Genomic DNA, 26,155 nt, shown 5'->3' with positions numbered 1-26,155 from the left:
ATCGCCTTAATCATACTAACTATCATGCAGGACTAATCTGGATTGATACATGTCAGGTAAGAACTGGAAATGCATATGCAGTAATTGTAAGCATTTCAAAGCTTTTCAAATTGTGTAATGGAGACAGAATCAAGTTTCAGGGATCGGACCAGAATATAAAGCTGCTTCAAACATAGTTCCTCAGTTGCACCGACATCTGGAAACTGTCTCCATCTCATCCCAAGTATGTGATGGCACTCACGCACATGGTGCCTCCGGCTTCTCATGCTAACGTACTTCCTACATCCCGCATTCTCAGAGGGATGCCAGACTGTGTGGGTATGGTGTCTGCAGCACAAAGAAGCAGCTTTTATTGACACTGTCAGTGGGTCAGTGTTTGGTCCAGGCTTGTGCTCACAACATAAAACAAGGTCGACAGAGACCATTATATAGCAACTAATCACAACTGGATTCTACCTGAGGAACTTTACATGGGTATTAAGTTTAAGACTTCCTATATAAAAGTGACCAAACAGTGTCCCACATGAGAAATCAGTTTGACAAAAGCTATGAGTAAAAACATACCTTAGCAGACCCAAGACATAGTGTATGGCAGCCATCTGCCTCAATAGGCAGGATACAATCACAATCACTTTTTTTTCCCTCGCACAAATAAAGCAGGGTTGGACGAATTTGCTGTTCAGCTGTGGAAGAACTTGAACTGGCATCAAACATGGATACACCACAACTGAATGCATAATATCAGTGACCTCTAACCTTCTTTTAATGGTTCTTCTGGCCAAATGGCCAAAAATGGAAATGTATTTCGTATATACAATGAAAATTTCCCCACTGTGGGATCAATAAAGGCATTCTTATCTTATCTTATCTTATATCTATATATATATATATATATATATATATATATATATATATATATATATATATATATATATATATATATATATATATATATATATATATATATATATTACGTGTAATGTGACCGCAGCAGCCGAGAGTGGACATGACTTGAAGTGTGTGTCTGTCATGCAGGTGTTGATTGGCGTGTTAGTGTGTGTGTGTGGGAGAGGAGGCGGAACGACTGTGGTGAGAGTGGACCAGTAGGCCAGGACGCAGAGCACATTCAGATATGGTTTCTTTCCTGCGCAACAGAAAAACACCAGTCAACAAAGACTTCCGAGTTAACAAGAGGATGCTTGCAGTGCGCTGATATATGCTGCATGATTGCATGCACGCATCCTCTTTGTGCGCGAGCGAGTCATTTGCGCGTCTCAAGTGGGACGGGCAAATGAGGAGAAACTCTGGCCCCATCCACTTCTCCACTTTTAATGAGCAGCTCCGATCATGCACGAGTAAAAAAAGTCCAGGTGGAGGTTTCACTCACTTGAATGGAGGCGTCAAACTAGCGCGCAAGGATTTACATTCGCAACGCGCGCTGCTGCGGGATTACTTGAACTCATCGAGTAAGTTTATTTTTAATTACTTGGTGGGTGAGGGGAACTTTTGGAGCGTAAACAAGCAGTGTTGGCGCTTGGCTGCTGCATAAATGAATGATCCACTTTATTTCTGTGCGTAATTGACTCGAGTTCACGCGAATTGTGGAACGGTGATCCGGTCTGTTTTAACTTTTATCAACATGTTGTTGTTGTTTGTAAACCTGTTTAACTTACCAAAAACCCATCGTCATTTAAATTTTAACGTCATGATGTTTTATTCAGTGTGTAACATTTGTTTTCATGAATAATAATAATAATAATAATAATTATTATTATTATTATTATTATTATTATTACAGTACTTTTTCTTTTTTTTAGCAAAGCTTCTCCTACTTTTCTGAATCACTTTTAAATAGAATGAATTAGGTTGTCCAAGGCAGCCATTCAAAGAGATGAACTTCTCATGAGTGGTGATTCCTTTTTTCTCTCTCAACATTTATATTGAAATTAGGCTCAACTCTGAGAAGGATTTTTTCTTCTTGTTCATGAATTGCACACATTTCTTTCACTGCACTATATTTGTCATGTCTGCCAAGTTTGATCAAGGAAAAGTTGGCGTGGAAACAAAATGTCCAGGAGCAGACTGGAGCAAGCTGCGGCTTGCACGGAAAGCACTGCCAGGTATTAAAGTATTCCAAGCTTGGTCTGACCACCAAACAGGGCCCATGGGCACTTTCGCTTTCAAGATAACTTTGTAGATAAGGTTGCCCCATTTTTGGTTTCCAATCTTCCCTCGAGTAAATCATGTGCTGCCAAAGTCCTGGTTACTACTGTATGTCAGTGTGTATGCTTAAGCCCTGCAAAAGTACTAAGAGAGTAAATTGGCTATCATTCCTTTAAATTCGTTTACATATTTATGTGAAAGCTCTTAAATTAAAGATGGAAGTCTACACTTACATCCATCTTTATTTTTTATTTTATTTTGATAACCATTGTGGTAGTGTATAAAGGCAACATAAGAAAAAGCTGCCATTGTCCAAATGCTTCTGGTACTAACTGTACAAGACAAAAGCTAAAACACATACACAATATATACATGAATCAAAACACCTTTGCGTGTACAATGTGTGTTAATGATCAATAAAAGAAAGCATTTTATCCAGTGACAAATCGCTGACCCAATAAGTACGTTTGGCCAATGCTATTATAGAGACATGATCTCATGATGCTCTCACTTGGCTTTGTTGATACAGCACTTGGCACCATCGACCATCCTTTTACAATACAACTGTGACTCCAGTGAATGCTGGGATTTAGCACTGCCTGCACATTGTGTGTGTGCGTGTGTGTATCTGTCATCGCCAACTATAGAATGAATATGCAGTTGTGTGCAATGTTAGGTTTCCATGGCATTTACATAACTCCAATTTAGAACTCAAGCAACTCAAGACAAGAAAAAAGTAGGTCAGAATGGGACAATATGCACATTTGTGGCCTTGTGCCTTTTGATGGTGAAGTTTTAGTGTTTGTTTAAGGAGCGTGAATGTGTAAAAACCCTTTCAAGATCTCCAGTATGTACATTGCAGGTATATGCAGACTGATAAGCCTTTGACTGGCTTTATCTTTGAAAAGAGGCACAGGCACAGGTACATCCTGTTCGAAGCATCTTTACACCTGAGTTACCCCTTCCAGGTGCCCCTTATCAAGCACAAGCCGATTCTTGCTGATAACGCATCAAATGAAAATACCCCTGCAGCAGGCTTTTATTCCTATGTGTCGTGCAGTATGCAAAAAAGCTTGGGAAGCGAGCTCAATTCTGTTTTGCGCTTAATCCACTTTGTGGCGAGGGGGTTATCCTGAAGTGAATTGTGCTATAATTCCTCCAGCTATGTGGCCTGTCTGAGCTGACAACATGACTGAGAACCGTTGCGCAGAACCTCTCACCTTCTGCCATGGATGTGGAAATTACTCTTTCATTTCTGTTCCTTTTCTGTTCCATCTGTGGTTGATGGATGGATGGATAGTAGGGATGACAGCTTTTTTTTTTTTTTTTTTTTTACATTATTGTCATTTATTTCTTTTGGGTCAATGGTATACAAACAACAAGGAGAGCTCCACTATGTAAGATTGAATGAGACAGACTTTGACAAGCGCCATACAGTGGATGACATAACTGAGCAAAGTGTGCTGAATTCTCCCTCCACTAGCAAAGCAGGCCTTGCCTTTTAGTAGCAGAGGTGTACTTATCTGCCCCAGCTTGCTCAGATCCCCTCATCCATAAGGGAAATGGTTATTCCTGACAGTCCAGAAGAAGTCATCAGACTTCCATGTCAAAATGCGGTGCAGTGGAAAAATGAAGTCAGTGCTCATGAATGTGAGATCAAAATGTTGGGCTGCATCGGGCATGTCTTACAGCTGTTGAATGCAGAGTATTCACCGTATAAGAAGTTAAACAATGATAAAGCCCCCGGCAAAAACTATGCAGACGAAAAGGAGGCGGACGGGATTCACTCTATCAGGTTACTGTCAACAGCAGGAGGAGGACTGTTGAAGAAAGTTATGAAATAAGTTCATGTTGAGCTTGGAAGATGGAAAAACTGAAAGTCTATCATAATTTCCCGTGAATAATACGCCCCCCAAATCACTCTTAAAAAGGAGGTTTTTCACTTTACTTGTGTGTAACACGTTGCCCTGATTGGCTGGCGTTCTTCATTATCAGAGTGAATAATATGAATGAATAAAGTTTCAAAACATACAGGCTACTTTTATTCCTTTACTTTGCTTTTAAATGTCTAATCCTTTTGTTTGTAACTGCTTTTAAATGTACTTTTAATTATATGAAGCAGATTGAGCTACTTTGTGCATGAAATGCACTATATGAATAAAGCTGCCCAGGGTTCCAGACTGCTCCTAAATTGATTTAATTTGTTTGTTAAACTTGTTTTGCCGCTAAAATTAGAGACAGTGGAACTAAAATTTTCATCTATTCGTGCCAATGCAACCAGTAAATTTGCAGATTTGACTATTCTTGAATATGTTGAGTTGCATACATATATTTTTATATAATACATACATTTATTTTAATATAAATTCCACACCCTCCCACATTAACTTTGCAACAAGCAACAAATGTTACAACGGTAGGTGGTTCTCTGCAATATGCAAATAGCCAACGACATGCCCATATGTGCTCATAAGTCCTGCGAACGGCTTGCGACCAGTGCTGGCGGGCTAATGTGGCTAACTGATGCACGACACACATTGGACTAACTGCAGGATACGAGCACAAAGCATGTACTTACATTTTGTCAGTAAACCAGTGCTGAGAAAAACATCGATGAGGTAGGTAATAAAAAGTTATAAGGCAACTAAGCTCTTGTACTGCTGCGACCGCACTGGAAACAGGAAATGAAATGTCCGCAACATCGCCATACAACTTATTATACAAATGTTATGTCACATAAATTCGTAACATTAACATTAAATATCGTGCTGGAAACTAAGTAGCCTACAGCTTTTATTTGTATATTAGTTGCAGTTTAAGTTACTTCTAGCATTGGCTTTCCAAAGTAAACAATGACATTCACAGGGGAAGAACTGATCTTAAATCCTGTCAATACTCTACATTTAAATATTTGATTTGAAATTTGGAAGCAAAATGACAGGTTAGCACCTTTGCATCACGGTGAGGAGACCCAGGTTTGAATCTCCTTTGCAACATCTCTGTGTGGAATTTGCCTGTTCTCCCTGTGCTTGCACGTGTTTTCTTAGGCCTTCCATTTACATTTCAAAAACATTCATGTTAGGTTAGTTCCAGACTCTAAATTGTCTGTAGGTGTGAAGGTTAGGTTTGAATAGTTGTCTATACAGTATGTGCCCTGCGATTGGCTGGCGATCTACCCCACCAAGTCAACAGGGCTCCTCTTAGCCATGGAAAATGATTGAATCGATGTATATTTCATAATTCTTTTGTTGATTGATATGATAAGTATTGTGGGCTTCTGCTGCCGACTTCACTGCAATAAATCCAGAATTGATTGTATTTTATTGTACAGTACATTCTTTCTGACAAATACGTTTTGTTTGACAGTGTTTATCATTGCAATTGTTGGCTGCAGCCGTGTAGAGCAAGCTGCATTGCATCACACAATATTTTGTTCCTCTCACATGGTTAAATAAATCCATCAAAGTATCGATATTATTAGTTGTAGGTTGTGTTTTAAAAGCAGTGCACCGCTGGTTACATTGGCGCTCCTTCAGTTTGACCTGTGTGTGACGAGAATTCACCCTTGTGGGAGGTGCGGCATTCCAATGTTAACGGCGAATGCCAACATTGAGTTCATGCAGGAGTCTGTAGGTGAAACGCAGGGCAAAGTAGCGCAAAGGCTGTTTGTGGCTGCTTATCAAGGCTAATATCAATACTTCAGCTGACCTACATTATGGAATCCCATTTCTGCTCTTGTTTACGCCAGAAAAAAGACAGACAAAAATAAATGTTGGGCGCCTCAAAGGAATTCAGCTTCATGTGGTCGTTTTCATCAAACAAAGATGCCATCTGATTTTAGGCGTCATCTTTTGAATATTTAAATCTTAACTTTGTGCAAGTCTCTAATTGAGTCGGACATAATTTCTATTCTATTGTTAAGTGCAAATTTGGTGCCAGCTGCGAGGTGTGGAGCCTCTATTTTGTTTGTCAGTACATTGAGGCCGAACTTGTGTCGTATTTGATCGACTTGTGTGGTTAGGTCATGCGGCTTTTTGTCCAGGTACACGTCAAGTAGGGTGGCTCAGTGGGCTGAAGTTTACTCATTTGCCATTTATTGTTACTGCAATAAAGTTCTGTTTTTGCTCACTTTTCAAGGAGTTTATACAAGCACATCTGGCCCGCGGAACCAACACACACCCCACCATGATCCGGATATCACTAACTGTCATCTGCCTTGGTGAGACACATCAGTTTTGTTTTGCTTAATGAAAAGGACTTTAGCAACATTCTAAATTGGAATACCTCGACAAAAGCAGAGTTTTCCCCCCCAATTAGAAAAGCCATTAACACCCTGTAACTAATGCCAAAACACACAAAAATCCCCACGCTGGCATTTTACTGTAATTTGAGTTAATATTACAAGGCCTTGCAGGCTGCCTAATGCTTCAGAAAAACTTTTTTTCTTTCTTTTCCCTTTGATCTGAAGAAATGTTGCGTTCAGCCCAAGTTTTTGAGTCCAAAAACACACATATGCGAGTGTTTTTAGATTCAATGACCCTTTTGTATTGGTCTTTCCGTTCCATTAAGGGGCCTGCATCATTTCACGTTTATCTGGCTGAGGGATTATATAAAGTTACATGACAAAAAGGACCTTGAGGAAAAACCTAGAGTATGTAAGGAATGGTGGAAGAGAGTTGTTTTCAAGTAAAGGCAGCTTGGAAGGAAAGAATGGTCAAACACATTTGACCATGCGCTACCTGTTATCATTGACCTTAGTGATTAAGTAATCCCTTCTTTTGTAAATGTTATTACAAGATGAGTTACTTGTAAATTGTCAGCTCATTTGAAGGCACAAACCTGCCATAACATTAGTCACACTAAGATGATAATGCCCAGTTTTGACAGCAAAGGTCACTAATACTAAATGTATAAATGTAGCTAAGTAATACAGAAAATAAATAGATGGATGATAATCATATTAAGAAAAGAAAAAAACTCAGGAAGTTGAATGGCATAGGCTAATACAGATCTCTAAGGGGATTTCGTTGTTTACCTCTTGCTTTGCTATAACTGAGATAAACAGAAAACTGTGAAGACTGTGAAGCCCCTCAGCTTTGGCAAGACACTCGGTGAAGAATTGGGATTGAACGACCTTACGAACTTCTATGTAGTAAACGATAATGTGATGAAGGTCCAGTCAAAGTCAATGAAACAGTGTCAGTGATACTGTAGTTTTTTAGCACATTACAACCCTCAACTTTTTTTGCGCCAATGACTGGTTTCAAATTACACAGGCAAAGAAACACTTTAAAACAAATTATTTAAAAATTCAATTTACCAATACGCTGAATCTCATTGTTGTCATTAGTGGGAGCCCGTTTCTGTTCATCAAGCTAGCTGGTCTCATCAGGCACAGCTCCAGGATTTTTTTTCTCTCCCGATGCTAAAGGGGAGCACGATGAATGTGTTGTAGGGCTGAGAAAATCATTTCTAAATATATTTTCAGATATAAAATAAAATGCTGTCGGGGTTTACCTAAGGCTACACAGATGAATAGGGGTAGCTACATATAGCACACCCTTGCCCCGGAGTAGCGCCATCCCTGGGGCTCATCTTGTTATTATTATTTTCATATTTTGCTGTTTCACTGTTATGATTATGCTTATGTATGTTTTTTTAATGTATGTTTTTTTTTAAATAATTATTTCCAGACGCTTGTAACATATTTGGTACAGCTCTTGTGTTGGTCTTCTTTGTTGTCTTCATCCTGCTAAAATGCTCGCTAATGCCAAACTACTAATGACTGCCGCCACTAGTCTGTTGGCACCTCCACTATGAAGAGTAAACAAAAAGACAATGTGTCATGTTGTCATGAGAGTTTGCCTTCATTTCACACTCAGCACTCCTTCTGTCCTGCACTTGTCGGGCCAAGCCAAACGGGTCAAAGAGCAAGAAACCAAAGCAAGGTAGCTATTATTGACACACAAAGTGTAATTTTTATGTCACTTACAATGTGGTTGTCTCCGCCTTCACGCTCCTCTGACTCCAATTCTCTCTTCACCACCTCACTGACAAATTGCTTACTGTATAAATCACTTCATAATGGAAATGCTGACACTGTATTAGATTGATTTATTGGCTGGGAAGTTGTCCAAAGTGCCTTGTTGCCATGAAACTATTACATTGATTTGTTATAGCAGGTCAACTGTAAATGAAACGCTGAACTATGTTCTTATTCAGCGGAGGGTGGTGCATTTTGGTATCACCACTATTCTGAAATGGCCAGGCCCATAACATGCATTTCTAAAACAAAAGTAATGTCATCTAGTAGAGTAAATCATAATACAGGCTAAACCTCAAGCAACAAATCCTCAGTGACATTGTTTTGGGTAATGCTGTTACAATGAATTGATTGTAAGAATTGTTGATTACAATCCGCTTAATCAGCGTATCTACTTAACAAATAATCGGCTCATCGTTTTAGCGATTGCAATGTTGTCAAAACAACAGGTAACTATGATATACAGTATGCACACATCTCCTCTGCTCATAGTTGTTCCAGCCATCGAGTGTGATGTCAGAGCCGGAAAGATTAGTCTCCCAGAATTCATAGTCAAATGCCCCTCTCACTGTCGGGAGACCAAGCAGCAGGTGTATGGCACAGGTGTGTTCGCCTCCATCTCCAGCATCTGCAATGCCGCCATCCACAGGTATAAGCTGCGCTGATGATGATTATTTAGATGATGCAGGCTTACAGAAGCTAAAAAGAGAGATGCATATCCACCAACAGTGGTGTCATCACCAATTCGGGAGGAAAGGTGATTGTGAGGAAAATGGCAGGACAGAACGTCTACAAAGGCAGCAACTCCAATGGCGTGCGCTCTCTGTCACTTCCTAAATGGAGAGAATCCTTTGTTGTCACAGGTATGCATAATAGCACTTAATGTTTTTTTGAAGTGAAAGTCAACCCAAGGCATTCTGATAAATATCGCGTTTGTGGAATAAGAGGTAATCCACCCGTTTTTGGCCATCTCTTGGGGCGGCCATTTTGTCACTTCTGGCGACTGAAAATGACATCACAACTGCTCATTGCTCAGGTAACGACTAATCACTGCTGACCTGTTTTCTGAAGCTGAGCCGTGATTGCTCGAGATGGCTAAAACCGGGTGGATTTTGTTGCTGAACTCATATTCCACAAATGCAATATTAATCAGAATCCCATGTTTCAACTAGCGGGCCTGCTGGGAACATATTCTTGAAGAAAATGTGTTTGGGTTGATTTCCTCCTTAAGGCAATTGACTTAATTTAGCTTGCCTTTTTTTTTAGAGGGGAAGCCCAAGAAGGGCGTGATCTACCCATCTACCCTCGACTTTGTTCCTTCAAGACCAACTTATGTGAAGACAAGTAAGTGGAAGGATGTATGCTTGCAAAACTTACACAGAGTTTGCCAAACTTGAAATTATTATTTATTGTGACTCAAGAAAAGTCATTCAGTGTAGTCGCCTCAAGCTGCTTGAATGAGTTCACAAACACTTCCACCCATGAGTTCCAAATACGATTGATGTTAGGTGCTGTTTTCAGGTTCAATTGGTAGTCACAACGCTGTCAGTCTTTCGAAAAATGTCAAAAATGAATCAAAGACTACTGCAACAGTTGACGCTCCGCCTTTGTGCTCATCCATCTTGTATACATAACGGCCTTCATTTGTCATCTCCTCTCAGGTCAAAAGGACAAAGCCCCCGCGGTTACCACTGCGCTTCCGACAACAGCAGCACCCGAACCCACCACCACCACGACACCAGAACCTACCACCATCCTCCCCACCACCCAGGCTCCTACTACCACCACTACGCCTCCTCCTCCACCGCCCCCTACCACTCTCAAAACCCGCGCTGCCGTTCACAAAGTCAGAGATGCAGGTGACGTAAATGAATCATCGCCTATGTTGCTTGTTCCCTGATGGATCGCTGCATGTTCTGTGAAGGATTGTATTGATATCGTAAGTGATCCAATCCGCACAGAAGATCCATAGTGCCGCCTAACTAACATCTGAACAGCAGTGTGTCACTATAGGCTTCCCCCCCCCCAAAAAAACAGGCCTTCGTTTATGTGATGGCAGCAACTCAAGTGTTGTCACGACAGATGGCTGCTGCACTGCCATGCACTTGTGCTGCTCATTTGACTAACTGACTTAAGTGCTCATTCGATCGCACCTCTCACCACCTCTAATACATGTAAACATTATGAAACACTTGGGAACAAAAGCAGCCACAGTGAGTGCACAGAGGTGCCGTGTGCCAACGTAATGTGTGGCTCACATGCCCGAAAACCTTCCGAAACAATTCTCTTTTCAATTCATAATGTTTTCTCTTCTTGCTCCATTTGTGTTTCTTCTGTATAGGCAGCGGCCACCCATACCTTGCCTCTGTAGCAGCTTCTAGTTCAAGTGAGTGAAGCAAAGTAACGCTACGTCATGGCGGCATGAGGGGATGTAGAGCTCATTTCCGCTAAAATAAATCTATGGCAAGCATTGAGTGTTTGCTTCTTATTGGCGCCCTTGAGCAAAAGCCTTTTTCACAATGTCAGACAACTGAATCAAACTAGAAAAGCTTCTATTTTAACTGGAAGAGTACAAAGTCATTATGGAAGAGTACTTTGGGAAAACGTCATTAGTTGCAGATAGTTAACATTAACTTGAGATCAGCATGATGGACTAGGCAAGGCAAGGAAGCTTTATTTATATAAAACATTTCATACACAGGCAACTAAATGTGCTTCACACAAGCAAAGAAACAACACCTAAAAGCTATTCCATACAGAACAGTTAACAACATTCAGGAGCAAAGCTGAGAAAATATAGGTATCTTACCAAAAAGAACGTACAACATTTAAACACATTAACAGAAAACTTTAGTTATAACTTTAGGAAGTAAAAAAAGGTTTCTAAAATTGCTAAAGGAAAAAAAAAGATTACAAAAAATGAATAGTAGACCTTAATCAAAGGCATAGGAAAAAGCAAAGTTTTTAATCTTAATTGAAAATTATTTACAGTCTGAGCTGACTTCGCTTCTGTTGGCATCGTATTCCATTTGTGTGTAGCATAACGACAAAATGAATACAACATATTCTTGAAAAAAATATGTTTGGGTTGACTTCCCCTTTAACTGCTATCACATTTTGCTCACATGCATTTGTAAGTTGGGGGAGAAGGAAAACAAGTACAGAGTTCACATCTTCTGTAGCTATTTGTGAAAGATAGACAAGTGACGTTATTAGGTAAACGCCAAGATAAAAAGCTTTGAGCCACAGATGACCTTGTTTAATATCATGTGAAAAAGGCTTGTGTAGTCTAGTAGAAATCATGCTCACATGCTTTAAAGTATGGCATAATTTGCGGATTTGAAATGATAATCTGGTTGGTGGTGGATGCTGCCGCAGTTACGTTGACTGTTGCCTAAATGTATTTATGTTACTGATGTAGGGCAGTCACAGAGTGCTCAAGGCAAAAGCCCCAGCCAAGGTAGACGACTGACTCTGCAGCACTTATGCATCCATTATCCCAAGTGGCAACCCTTTGACTATATCATGATGTTTCTTTGAAGTATTCCGTGGAAGCGCCTATCCAAATAGATACCCACAGCGTGCCAACGCAGGTACTGTAAAAACAACTTTTGAATGAACCCGATGATGTTTTTGTTTCCTTTCCCCTTCATACTAACTGATGTAATGCATAAGCCGTGCATGAACCTCTGCTGCCAACGCATCTGCTGAGCCTCAGTTTGGCCACAATGTTTTTGTTGTGTTTTCTTCAATGCCACTCAATGATTGTTTTCAGCTTGCTTCATACTTGACTAGTAAGTATCATGCATGCATTATAAGCCAATATAAAAATATTCAGTTCAAAAAAGCTTTTGATCAGCCTCAAAGAGTTTTTAAGTGTAATTTCATATGAGCTCATGCTGTTTGTGTCTGCTGCCAGGTCTACGCAGACCAGAGGTCGGTTCGCCTATGAGGAGACAGTCATCCTCTCCAGTTGGGCCAGGTCAGCCTCACTGCACACATACACACACACACACATTGCATATATGCAAGATGCACAGGTAGATTTGGGGGGACCAACGTGGAATGTAGGTGAAGGTCAGTTGTGCTGGAACAAGAATGTTGGAGATGCTGTAAAATGTCCACACCCATAATGCTCTGCTATCCTCACCCTGAGGCTGCCACTAATCCGCCCAATCGAGCTCACATTCCTTTCCCAGTAGCCACTCTTCTGTCATCGGCCGCATCCTCAAATTGAGCTTTTCACTTCCCCAAATTTAAAAAAAAAAGGCCCATTGGCCTGCATGATGGTTTTTTTCTTTACTGGATTCTCATATCAAGGACAACAGAAAAACAGATTAACTGAAATTGTGGCTGTAGCCTTCATTCTATGCTTCCTCTTCCCCATTTGTTTGTCTTTTCCCTGCTCTCCGTGTCTTCTTCTTTATCTTCTTTTTTTTGTCTGTTTCCTATTGCTCCAAGCAGCTGTTAACAGAGCTCAGCTGACCCCAAAGGAGCGGGCTCCAATCATGAGCCAATCTAATCCTGGTAAGTGACTCGAGAGTACCAGCAGGCACACTAATAGGGGGCCAAGGAGGCTGTGTTTTTATCTGTGTTCCTTTATTTGTTTTGGTCAACTTAGTGTCTGCACTTACAGGTCAACAGTATACAGTTAAATAATAAAAATTGTTTGGGCAGTATTACATTGAAATGACTACAGCACAACCATTATGGACGGCTCCTTTGATGCCACAGGCAACAAAATGTCTATCGTCGCTGTCCTGTGAAAAACACTTATGTCCTTATGTTTTTTTCAATTTTCTTATTTTTACGTGAATGGTGTTTCCGCGTTACAGACATTGCATTAACATGAAAAAAAAAACATTTTCCAAAATTGGACATTTGTGTTTTTCACAGGACAACGACGATATATGAATTAATATGTGGTATACAATTTTAATTTGCTGATGTTACGGTATGTAGGATATTTAAAAGGATTTAAATCTCGATTAAATGTTAACTCCTTTTAGCTATATGGCATGCTTATAAGGCTTGGAATGGGATGGGATGCTGTGGTTCAGTGTAAGGGGTAGACATGAAAAATGCTTTAAGTACCTCTGAGATGAGTGACATGGAGATAAAAAGCATTCATCTCGTGCCATAACTGCACTGAAGATAAGACTGTGATGAGAAAGGCTCTCTCTCAGCACAGAAATCGTACCGTCCAAAAGAGTCCATCTGGCCTGACCTCTTCTCGTTCCCTGTTAATGCTTGCCCAGGGAGATCTGGTTTTGCATACACTGTGGTTTTTCTCCCTTGCTGCATTCAAACCATAAGACTTTTTGTCTTTAAGTGGACGTTTTTGCTTGTGTGTGTGGGATGTAACACCATTGACCACCACAATTAGATCCGTCTTAAAGGATTATGAAATGTAACATGAGTACGTTTATGCTTGTGAAGTTTATTAGGAACATTAATCACAGTTAAAGCTGAGTAAGAGCTCAAAATGGCAAGTTGTGTGTAAATAAAGTGACATTTTATTGACGCCCGTGAGGGACATTCTTTAAGGTTGAGTTCAAAGGTCAAAGGTGATTATCAGCCAAGCTTGAGGGATCACTTTCTTTCTCCAGGCGAAAGGATGAAGTGCTCAGATAGTGATTTATGAGTTTTTGTATGTCTTTTGAATTTGCTTGTCAACTCCCACAGACAGACGAACAAGGTCATTGGCCCTTTGAAAATGTTACAGTTCAATTTACCTTTTGTATTCTATTGAAATTAACAATCCCCACCAGTATATAGAATAAAAGAAATAAAGTAAAATAATTTAATTGTTGATATGCGATTACAGCAGCAATACAAAGTTGTGCTATCAATACATTTAAGCTTTATTTAAGGCTTGAATGATTAGCTGTCTTTTTAAAGTACTGTAATGTGATTTGAAAGAAAAAAAGAAACACACACATACACACGCACACAAAATGTGCCACTCTGTGACCTTGTGACCGCTGGCATGGTTATGATGAGGCAAACTCATCTCGATCCTTTTACTGCATCACTTTCACGGCAAAGCAATAACACTGCTGTCTGCTGTACACCACTGGGCCTTTGACTAGCATCGGATTAAGTTAATCTTTGCTCCTTTTTGTCTACATTGTCCCAACATTACAATAATACTGCTACGCTCCAGTGAGCATGTGGCTGGGCCCTCCCCGCCATCCTAGTCAACACAGAGCCTGCCTGCTCGCTGCCACAGGATGGGAACCCTGAGCTCAGGCTGTGCGCTTGTGTAAGCTAGCTATTCGTTGCATCGACAGTGCACTGAAGTAGTTTAAGTGCGTTAAGACTAATGTGATGTTCTGCTATTCTTGTGTATAAACAGTTACTGTAACCAAGCAAGGGTTATCACACTTTTTGTTATTGAATGTTTTCCCTTTTCAATTAGTTAACATTACACAAAGCCACGCTACGGTGACCTGTTAGCATGGTTGGCAGCAGGTTTATGATTGTAATTTTTCAGTAAAGTTAGGTTTCCTTTTGACTTTTGTTTTTTAAATTCAGTTAATTTTACTTACTTTTTATAGCTGGTTTATAAGCTGCTATTGGTTTTTATTTTGCAAGAAAATGCTTTGTTTTGTTTTAGACTCATTAGTCTTAGTGTTCTTTTTTGTTTTTAAGTCATGGAGTTGAGAGCTAAATAAAAAAAAAAAAAGGTTATTAGGTAGGTATTGTGTAATAAATTAAAGTTGACCTTCCTTCCTTCCTTCCTTTCAGTTACCGGTACTTTTTGTTTTTTAAAAGCATTATTATTTTATTTCATTAACAAAAATGTTTTTTCAATTTTAGTTTTAGATGATTGAGTTTTCGTTAACAATAATAACCTTGGTTGACACGTGTCGGAAACAAGCTAGCAATTAGAGCAGATTAACAAGAACCAGAAGCAGTGAAACAAGTACACACTGACTAATAATTAACACGCACACACACACACACACACACAATGAGATATTGAGGGCAGGATGGAACAGATTGGTGGAGACACAACTTGGTAAGTATAGCTAATGGATGCATGCTTGTTGTGTGTATTCTCCATACCTTCCTCCATCTAGTAGTGCAAACAACCTTAGTGGCTCAGCTGTCTGAGTTACTACGGTATGTTTCGTGTCTGACTCAAGGCTGAACATCTTGTGTACAACCCACTAATGACGCAGCGGCTTTAGTGGAGGTCACAAGTATGTTCTCTTTCACGGCTCACGCTTTCTCGTCTCCCCCTGCACAGTTTTTCCAAGGAGGGACTGGGCCCCTCCGTCCTTCCCTCGTCCTGAGTGGTTCCCTGGAGCCAGACGATCATCAGGTACCACAACATAGACCTGAACATCGGTGTTCTGATGCTAATAGTAGACGTTAAAGGAGACCTATTTGCGATTTTAATAACTATATAGCAAAAACCCCAAAGATTATGTCACAATAGGATGGAAGTGCAGAATGGATCACTCATGGACACATTATTAGAAATTGGCAGATAAGAAAAGATTACAAGATTGTTTAATTTGACACTTGATGAGTGTGCAGGCACTCGTCCAAAGACCCAACTATTTATATTACTGGCGGCAGGCCTTTACCTCCTATGGCACAATTTAGTGAATTTCAGATTTTTTTTTGCAAATCTGTACTTTTGGTCAGTCCACACGGGTGGGTGTTATTTTCACAAATTATTAACCAATCTAAAGTGCTCATAATGGCTTGATCTCTTGATCTCTCACAATAAAATGTAATGGTTGAACAAATTTGACATTTTGGGATCTGAAATCTGATGAGTTTGGAGGGATTATGCCATCCATTAACAAAAACAAATTCCCTATTAACTGTGTGATAAAAATTAAGTATATTTATTAGAAACCGTTACTCTCAAGGTAGGTGTTTAACGTCATGCTTATAGGTATGATTGTTATTAATGGTAGAATGGTAAAATATATTTTTACAAAACAAAATTACTGTACATATCGTCGACTACTTGGTCGAATCAAATGTATCTTACAATAAAAGAAACTGCTCACCTGTTTTCTGAAGCTGAGCCATGATTGGTTGTTACCTGAGCAACTGTGATGTCATTTTCAGTTGACAGCAAGTGACAAAATGGCCGCCCCTTGAGATGGACTTAAACGGGTGGATTTTACTACTTAATTTAACTCGTTTCCCACAAACATTGGAAATCTATATATAGGACTTCAACAATGCCCTTTGTAGAAACAGTACACAGATAATAAGCTTCCACTCTTCAGTGGAGATTTTTATAAGGAATGTATCCAAGGCCTTTTATCCACTCTTCTGAAACCTCCCGATTCACTTGAACTGTTGAACATTTTGCACCATAGTGCCAGTGGTAATCATTTATAAAGGGACAAGCACCTTAACTGCAACCCTCTGCTGTATATTTGGATGTTATTTATGCAGCACCAGACTCAGGCTACACATGGAGTGAGACGGACACACCTGAGATGACAGGTAAGTCAGGCACATAATTGCGTGTGGGACAGCGAGCTGCTTGTATCATTCATCGCATGCTGCATGTGCAGATAGCATCATGCATGATCATGTGACTGATACAGTTGGACAGAATGCGTTGAATGGGCGAGTGCGTGCCATTGATGCTCTATAAGTACAAAACTGTAATGTGGCGTGTGGAAGCGAGAGGTGTTTAGCAGGCCGCACTTTGAGCATGTGAAGTGTGATTCTGCACGTTGCCGCCATTTTCACTGGTCTGGGTTTGGCTGTGAAGCATGACATGACCAATCGCAGCCATGCAAATGAGTGCTTTCCCTCCAAAGTTTATTGTGGGTATACTAACAGGTTTCAAACCATCCTCCTCTAGCTCAGGATCACAGGCCCGATATCTCAGACTTTGAGCGCTGGTATTATAACTTTGGATCATACCGTAAGTGTTTTTCTATTCTATTTACAGGGAACTAACAAGTCTTGGGGGTCGGTTTTATATGCTCATTTGAGCAGATTACGTTCCTGTCATTGTCCAAATAATACATCAACTCTCTGAAGGTTCACATTAAGCTACTTTATTCCATGTTTGCTTGGAACATACAGTATACCTGCATATTGTGTGTTTATTATAGCGCTTTACTTGAAGGGGTGTTGAAAATGTAAATGTTGCAACATACCCATTAAGTCGAGTAATAACATTCAAATTATGCGTCCATGAGAAATGGTTGCTTTCAATTAGCTTGATAGTTGGCAGTGTGTAAATGAAAATGAATCACTCTGAGAAGTATTTGTAATATTTTAGTTACTTTGTTTAATTACTGCCAAACTCATTATGTGCAACATACCCTTACTCATTTTTAAGTGATTTTTTTTTTTTTTTGTAGAGGAATGGGTATATTCTGCTGTAGAAATTGCAAAAAAAGACATTAAGAAGTTGTGTTATAGAAATATAAAATATTTGCTCCATTCAATGTTTTTTTACATTCTGATAGTTTCATGGAAACGTTTTCATCACACTAAAGGATCATGGTCATTTTTAGCACAATCTAGAGCAGGGGTCACCAAGTCCGGTCCTCAAGGGCACCTATCCTGCATGTTTTCCATCTCTCCCCGCTGCAACACACCTGATTGAAATGATCAGATCATCAGCAAGCTTTTCAGAAGCCTGATAACGATACAGATCATTTGAAACAGGTGTGTTGCAGCAGGGAGAGATGGAAAACATGCAGGATAGTTGCCCTTGAGGACCGGACTTGGTGACCCCTGATCTAGAGCGTAATGAAGTTTACCACATAAGATTAGTACTGGCAAATAACTTTGGATTTTGATCCTTTTATAGAAATGTAAAAAACACAAGAATGACAAATGTTTTTTAACACAACATCGAACAGTTTTTTGCAACTTGTCACGTGTCATTTCGTGTGAAACAAATAAGAATTTATGTTTAAAAAAATGGGCAACGACATGAATAAATGGGTGGGAAACAAAAAAAAAAAATGCAGTTTTACAAGTACAAAAATAAAATGAATACCTCTCTGATCCTGTTGGCCATGACTGAACATGATTATCTTTGTGGAGGCTTTTGGATTGGATCTCATTTCAGTGTTTGGAAGAGGTTGACTCCTTGTATGTACTGCATGACACATATAGAGTGGCTCATACAGAACCTCCAAATAAAACATCATTTTTTGAGTGCTAACGGAATATTTACTAGACTATTACATTTTACTCTAAAAAGACAATATTTGGTCCCAGTGCAAACAGAGTAAAAAATTTTGAATAATATGCATAGTAAATTTTACACAGAAAAACATTTGGAGAGTTATTTTCTTGAAAAAAAGTATTGTTTTTTTTCACTCAGAAATTCAAAAGAAATTTTACAAGGAGAGTTTTTGAGTCAAATTTACTTACTTACTAAAAAATCCCACACAAGGGTTGAGGAATTTAAGAATAAACTTCAGGTTGGAAGACAGCAACCCTACCACCTCAGCCATTGCGCTCCTAATGTGACTTTTGTAAATCACTGAGGTCAGGTGACATACTTGTACCTCCAAAAGGAGGATTTGGGGTGGGGTGGTAGGTCTCCTTTTGTAGATATGAATATTTTACTACCTCAAAATAGGTGTGACGTGGCTCATGTGCCATTTCCTAACCCGAAGATTGTTGGTACATTCCTCAACCCTTGTGTGACTTTTTTTAATCAACTAATACAATGCAAGTAAAACTGACTCAAAAACTCTCCTTGGAAAATTTACTTTGAATTTCTGAGTGAAAAAAACGTTAATAGTTTTTTTTCAAGTAAATAACTCTTCAAATATTTTTCTGTGTAAAATTTACTCTGAATATTATTCTCTTCTAAGTGTAAAGTTTCTCTCGTTTAGCCTGGGATCAAATAAAGTATTTTTATAGTAAAATATACTCTACAAAATGTACTGTAGCACTGCGTATAAGGGCAAACCATTTCATGTCGAACTACTCCCTTAAAGTGGAAATCAACTCAAATATGTTTTTTTCCAGAATATATTCTATGCAGGGACACTAGCGTAAACACGGCTTTCTTTTTAATATTGCATTTGTGAAATATGAGTTAAGCAGCAAAATGCACCTGCTTTTAGCCAACTCAGGGGGCAGCCATTTTGCCACTTCTGTCAATTGAAAATAAGATCACAGTTGTTCAGGGCTCAAGTAACGACCAATGAACTCAGCTTCAGAAAACAGGTGAGCTGTGACCTGAGTCCTGAGCAACTGTGATGTCTTTTTCAGTCGACAGAAGTGACAAAATGGCCGCCCCCAGAGATGGCTAAAAACGGGTGGATTAACTCATATTCCACAAAGGTAATATTAGTCAGAATGCCTTGTTTCAACTAGTGGGCCTGCATTGAACATATTCTGGAAAAACAATGTTTGGGTTGATTTCATCTTTAAGTACTTTTGAGGGCAAACTCATTTCGTTTGTTTATAGGCTCAGTTATGGCTCATTGGCAAGGCGCAAAGAGTTAAGCAAACAGCCCAGGCGTCCCGATTACAGGTTGTCGCTCCATCTGTTTTGAAGACGCCCGGAAAAGAAATCTTAAAAGAAAGGAAATTCCTTCCCGGCATGCAGCTCTAAAATTCCGCCAGGCATCCTACCAGATGAGAGCCGAAGCCAGTGGGAGTGGGCCGACTCGCCGCGGTGTTTGTGTTTGGCATGAGATACGTGTCACGGCTGTGCGATGACTGAACATGTGTTCCTTTCAGTGTCCCGATCCACTGACTTGGATGGCAACCGCCAAGCGCCGCTGGATACAACCCATACGAGAGGTGAGCTGCGGTCAGCATGGCTGCAAAACACCTGCTTGTATCCAGTCGGGCATCAGCTTGGGCAAAAACACATGACAGCCATAAAAGATCATGTCAATTGACATGCGGCAAATGTATTCATGCCAAGCCCGCGGTGAGTTTTGCTGGGAGTGACTTGCTTGTGTGGTATCATCTGTGCAGTGGAGCCAGTGGATGAATGGAGGCCAGATGCAAACCTTTATCAATCAGGTGAGAGCTTTATCAATATTTTTTTTATCCTTTCTGCCTCTTGACTTGGCACCAAATAAGTCCCCTGGGTCGACTGTAAGTACAAACCAAGCTGAGGTTATCCAAGGCAAAAACATCTGGCTTTGCGGCCGGCTTCTAATTGAAGGGATGTTGAGATAATGCCAAACAGCATGATGGCTTGTGGATCAAAGCGGCCCCTGTTTGGTTTCATGTTTACCCAACACACCCACACACACAAACACTTTCAAGTAGACAGTTGCTGTTATTAGGGAAAACTCCATGACAAAATTAACTTTTTGCTTCTTATTATGACTTGGTTTTTTTTCTGATCAACATATTGTTTCAGGCAGGAAGAGACACTGCATGTGGAAATCATCCTTTTTCCAAAATCGGAAGTTAGTTGATATCTTAGTTTGTTTTTTAATAAGTCTGCAAAAGATTTTAAAACGAACCTTTTTTTTCCTCTGTACTATGTACAGGCTAAAATGAGTGATCCTCATACTTTTTATGTAGATGTATGTGGGTGTGTATATATATATATACATGTGTATATACACATAGTTACTGCATATATTTACATAGATTTGATCCTGTTATACATTAATGGCTACATTAAGCCGCCGTCCCTGTGTGACCTATATCTTTGCTGCTGTAACACTGAAAATGTCCCCACTGTGGGATCAATAAAGGCATTCTTATTCTTATTCTTATTCTTAACATTTTTTCATGCTGTCACTATGGGACACTGTTGTGTAAAAGTGAAACAATGTGGAAAAAGTGAGGTGCTCTTCCAGATGCACTGTTTAGCACAACGCTTGCATGAGTTTAACATTCATTCCAATCCCAGAATATTGGACATATTAGAGTATACTTATTAAACATTATAACAGGGGTCACCAAATCTTTTGTAAATGTTACCTACATCTTGGGGACTGATTATTGTGAAGGGCTATGGTACCAGCGCGCCACACTTTTCAAAGCAACAATTGCTCAAATTGTTCAAATTATCTTAAATTATTTGTTATTATTAATAATTATTGATATTCATCCATTTGAAAACAGATCATGTTCATGATTTCTCATTTATCAACAATTTAACAATTCAGGAAAGAGATCAATTACAATAAGCAACAACCTTGAAAGAGTTTACATTTTCAAATGATGACTTCTACGACATTCCTCGGAAATGACAATGTCCCATCAGCTTGTAAGCTATTTTTGGAACTTTCTTTTGAGCTACTCAAATGGTGCTTGGGGGCTACTTGGCGAGCGCAGGCACCTTGCTGGTAACTGCATGTATATGTAAAAATATTGAACATAACTTTTTCATTCATCAGTTAACATGACCAAATACGATATTCTACTACGATTGCAAAAACGTAGTCCAAAAAAAAAAAAAAAAAAAGCCTTCCATGCAATAGTGGTAGAGATTTACTGAAGTGTCATTTTTAATTGCAGGCTTCAGTATGAGAGAGCAGGCACCTGCACCCAGAGCACCTGAACCTGTGTCACAGGGAGACCCAGGTATGAGGGGTGGGAACAATTTAACAACACATTTAAATTCACCAAGCAGGTTTTCAAATATGTTTTTTTTTTTTTTTTTTTTTTTATAATCTTGTTGTTGCTTTTCAATTGGACATTCTGTTGTCCGAATAGCACAAGTATGTGTAGCTGAACAATTTTCTAGTACCCGCATGAGGTCATGTTGATTAAAATTGTGACGGTTGTGGTGTTTCCTTAGACTGTAAGGTGGACCTGGTCTTCTTGATGGACGGGAGCTGGAGCATCGGGAAGCGGCGTTTTAAGATCCAGCAGGACTTCCTTGCTGAGGTAGCTCAGGTCATCAACATTGGCTTGGCTGGACCCATGATGGGCGTCATTCAATACGGGTTCGTTCTCTCCTCTCCTGTAATAGACGTCAAAGCATTTTCACATCGGAAAATGCGTTGTTGCTTGGTGCGCAGGGACGATGCTGTGACAGAGATCAGCCTTAAGAGTTACTCCAACTCCCGAGACGTGAAAACGAGCATCACCAAGATTGCGCAAAAGGGAGGCCAGTCCAACGTGGGTGAGTTCCGTGCCTGCGTGACACCAAAAAAGTGTGAAAGGGAAAGCAAATCTGTGATTCTTTGGTTTATGAGCCCGGCACATTTTTCACATGCAAGGATAGAATTAGATCTAAATTTGCTGCCATACACTGCTCGTCAAATTACAGCCCTGCATCTGTAAACAGTGTTTTTCTTTGGCTCAAACCAGAAAGAAATCGGTTTGAGGGGGGTGAGGCTTAGGGGGCGGGTGGACTTGTGGGGGCTTTCGCCGAGAATGAATTGGATAGAAATAGCGTTGTTTGTTTGCTCACTCTCAAATCATGCAAAAGTGTGAGCACTTATAATAGTCACCAACAAAGCGTCTCCTGTTCCGCCATTTTTAGACCAGTATGCACCCTATTGCATGGTTAATGACAGGATAACATATATATAAAGCTGCTTTTGTATACTTTACAGACATGCTCGTGCGGACTTGGATAAGAATCAGGCTACACATGCTGATTATAGTTTTATTGTGTCAAATACAGTGGGTGCCTGCATGGTTAGGAAGCACAGGCAAGACTCCAAAACCTCAAGTATTTGATGAAGTGACACGTTGTTCTCATTGTAAATTTAGAACACGCCGTTTCTCAAAGCCTAAGTATTTGTAAAATTGTTATTTTTTATTCTTCACCAGGAATCTGTAGTTATTTTCAACAGCACCTTTATCTGTCTGGTGTGTCCATGCTTATATCTACTGATTAGTCTTAATTGTACCATCACGGATGCAGCGTTGTGGATAGTGGCACATCTGTCTCACAGTTGAGAAAAAAAACCAAGATGTTATAATTAGTATAAAAGTAAAATATATATACTTATACCTGAAAAAGCTTTTATATAATTACTTGCGTCACAATATGCCAGGGAACATAGTTAGTGTGTCTGCCTCACAGTGCTGGGTTCAAACTGAATTCATGGTTGTACTGTTCTTCACGTTGCTGCCCCCTGGTGTCTAAAACAGGTAAGGCCCTGTCCTACATCAACAAGCTCTACTTCAGTGATGCCAACGGGAACCGAGGAAGCGCTCCAAATGTTGCCGTGGTGCTGGTGGACGGCTGGCCCACAGACAAGGTGGAGGAAGCGTCTCGGCTGGCGAGAGAGTCCGGCATCAACATCTTTTTTGTCACCATCGAGGGTGCCGACGACAACGAGAAGCAAAACCTAGTGGAGGCTAATTTTGTGGACAAGGTAGGACCGCGGAGCAGTGATTTCGAACCAGACACGGCACATTAGTGTGCCCTAAAATGTTTGTTCGTCTATCTATGCCAGCGACATATTGTGGCAGGCAGAACAATTCAATGTGCTTCCTCAGATGGCAGATGGTACAATTAATATGTGTAGCCACCTGTTACAATTCATACTAGGGCTGATTTTTGATGATTTTTTCTTTGTTGTAAAGTTAAACAATTACTTAATAATGAATAAGGAAAAGTATTGTAAATTAGTCAAATGTTCTGCCTTAACCGTTGTAAGGGTTTAAGGATTTAAGAAAGTAGTTATTTCATTCATTTATTTATTTTTTATAACTAATCGTACGATTAATCGGTTATCAAAATGTTATGCCAAATATTGGAATTGCATGGGCCTCAAAAAAATCCATATCGGTTGGGCCCTAATTCAGACAACAAAACGTATCTTATATAGAGCTGCAGCCAACCACTATTTAAATAATCACTTAATCTCTTGATTATTTTGTTGATTAATCGATGAATCGTATAAAAAAAAAACATGCTTTGATTCCTATCCCTTTGTTAAAAAACTGTTTCTTTTTTTCAAATTGACAGTGCGGATTATGATTCAGCGAGGGGTTGGGTCCATAGATATCTGAAAATGGGTAAAAATGTTGATCATTGTTTTCCATATTAAAAGCAGATGTTTGCAAATGCTTGATTTTGATTCAACACAAAAATAATCAGTCTGCTTTCACAGAGGACCACACAAATCTGAATATTTACTGTTGAAATTCCAAGGTTTTGGAACAATTTAAAATTAAACAAGGGCTCTAAACAATTAATCATAAAAATGATTAATTTTATAAAGAAATAGTTGTCAATTAATCGATTAATCGTTGCCCGCCTACATATACAGTATATCAGCTTTGTATTCAACTAAAGAGGCCCAGATTTCATGCTGCTTTGGTAAATTTGTGACTAAAAATATCGATTGTCAAAAAGTTCAAACTTGTGTGTCTTGCGCTTCCGTAGGCCGTGTGTCGCACAAACGGCTTCTTCTCCTTGCCCGTGTCCAGCTGGTTCGCCCTGAGGAAAACCGTGCAGCCTCTAGTGAAGCGAGTGTGCGACACGGACCGACTGGTTTGCAGCAAAACCTGCCTCAACGCCAACGACATCGCCTTCGTCATCGACGGCTCCAGCAGCGTGGGCACCGGCAACTTCCGCACGGTGCTACAGTTTGTGGCCAACATCACGCGAGAGTTCGAGATCTCCGACACGGACACGCGAGTGGGCGCCGTGCAGTACACATACGAGCAGCGGCTGGAGTTTGCCTTCGGCCAGCACAACACCAAGGCCGAGTTGCTCAACGCCATCAAACGCATCGACTACTGGAGCGGCGGCACCAGCACGGGAGCCGCCATCACTTACGCCGCCGAGCAACTCTTCAGCAAGTCCAAGCCCAACAAACGCAAAATTATGATCGTTATCACAGATGGACGCTCCTATGATGATGTCAGAGCACCTGCGATGGCTGTGCATAGCCAAGGTGAAGACCTGTTTCAAATTTGTGAAGGAGATAAATGTTTTCCTTGAGTTGGTGCTTAACTCAGAGCACAATTACACTGGTCAACAAATCTTAACTAATCCAGGGATGCAAGTAACCTTTCCTAGATTTTTTTTTTTTTTTTTGCATTGATTCAGAATGTGCCCACGTTTTTTTCTCTGGGCAAGGTGAGGCAAGGCAGTTTTATTTATATAGCACCTTTCATACACAAGGCAACTCAATATGCTTCACACAACCAAAAGCACAACACCTAAAAACATTTACAAACAAATAGCTAAAGATATTCATTGGCAAAGCAAAGGAGAAAAAATGTATTTTACGAAGAACTATTAAAAAAACGTACATTGACTACAGTTAAACACATTTACAACACGTTTTTAACCTGGATTTAAAAGCATTTACACCTGTGGCTGACTTCACTTCTATTTGCAGCTCGTTTTTTTATGCAGCACAACAGCTAAATACTGCTTCACCGTGTTTGCTTTGAAAACCGGGCTCCTCTAGGACATCAGGCTTTCATTCTACTAATATGAAAATATAATGTGTAATTAGTAATATTTATGAATGAAGGGTTGGCTTCAGCAACAGTGGAATATTTTTCTGAAAGGTCTTAGCTCTAAATTACAAGGCAATCTGTATTGTGCAGGCTTTTATAGGTCAAACTTAAAAGCAAAAAATGCAAATATCTCAAAAACATGATAGAAAGAGGTTAAGAAAATATCAATTTAGGAACACATGAAGCCATCCCTGATTCACATTTGCTGTTGACCAGTGTTATGTTGTGATCGCATTCATTGTGTCTTTTCAGCGTGTGAGGCCTGTGCGTAACCCTTCCCCCTACCTGTGTTCCAGGTGTGATCGCCTATTCCATCGGCATCGCCTGGGCGGCCCAGGACGAGCTGGAGTACATCGCCACCGACCCAGACAAGGAGCACTCCTTCTTTGTGGATGAGTTTGACAACCTGTACAAATTTGTGTCCAAGATCGTCCAAAACATCTGCCAAGAGTTCAACTCCCAGCCCAGAAACTGAGGGCGAAACGTGGTGGACTGTCCTAACAGAACATTGACTTCAAATGTACTCTTTCTGTTGGCCACCTGTGTTACATTGGCATATCCGAACAGAGG

At 40.0% G+C, this 26,155-nt stretch overlaps 1 protein-coding gene across 6 annotated transcripts; it reads left to right on the top strand.

The window, feature by feature from the left end:
- Positions 1-1,124: 1,124 nt before the first annotated feature.
- On the top strand, positions 1,125-26,155 carry vit (vitrin). Of its 6 annotated transcripts, XM_086044633.1 has the most exons (23): positions 1,125-1,466; positions 6,301-6,382; positions 8,046-8,111; positions 8,699-8,855; positions 8,936-9,069; positions 9,473-9,550; positions 9,868-10,065; positions 10,548-10,592; positions 11,628-11,666; positions 11,749-11,799; positions 12,126-12,188; positions 12,671-12,733; positions 15,462-15,536; positions 16,637-16,687; positions 17,055-17,117; positions 19,916-19,978; positions 20,159-20,206; positions 21,665-21,730; positions 21,948-22,095; positions 22,171-22,274; positions 23,255-23,481; positions 24,498-25,011; positions 25,882-26,155. In XM_086044633.1, the coding sequence occupies exons 2-23, from the start codon at positions 6,349-6,351 to the stop codon at positions 26,058-26,060; spliced, it is 2,466 nt and encodes an 821-aa protein (XP_085900759.1). In that variant the 5' UTR covers positions 1,125-1,466; positions 6,301-6,348; the 3' UTR covers positions 26,061-26,155. The 6 variants fall into 6 exon arrangements, with proteins under 6 accessions (XP_085900759.1, XP_085900760.1, XP_085900762.1 ...); XM_086044634.1 differs by lacking the exon at positions 10,548-10,592; XM_086044636.1 differs by lacking the exon at positions 12,671-12,733.

The sequence above is a fragment of the Filicampus tigris genome, chromosome 11 (assembly GCF_054856515.1).
Source record: "Filicampus tigris isolate MCC_2025a chromosome 11, RoL_Ftig_1.0, whole genome shotgun sequence".
NCBI lineage: Eukaryota > Metazoa > Chordata > Actinopteri > Syngnathiformes > Syngnathidae > Filicampus > Filicampus tigris.
This window is presented reverse-complemented; position numbering and strand designations above follow the sequence as displayed.

Bases quoted from the DNA above. Each gene is read 5' to 3' on its own strand.
- vit (XM_086044633.1), top strand. From the start codon at position 6,349: ATGATCCGGATATCACTAACTGTCATCTGCCTTG. The intron at 8,856-8,935 runs GTATAAGCTGCG...ATCCACCAACAG, and splicing joins TGCAATGCCGCCATCCACAG to TGGTGTCATCACCAATTCGG. The intron at 9,551-9,867 runs GTAAGTGGAAGG...ATCTCCTCTCAG, and splicing joins ACCAACTTATGTGAAGACAA to GTCAAAAGGACAAAGCCCCC.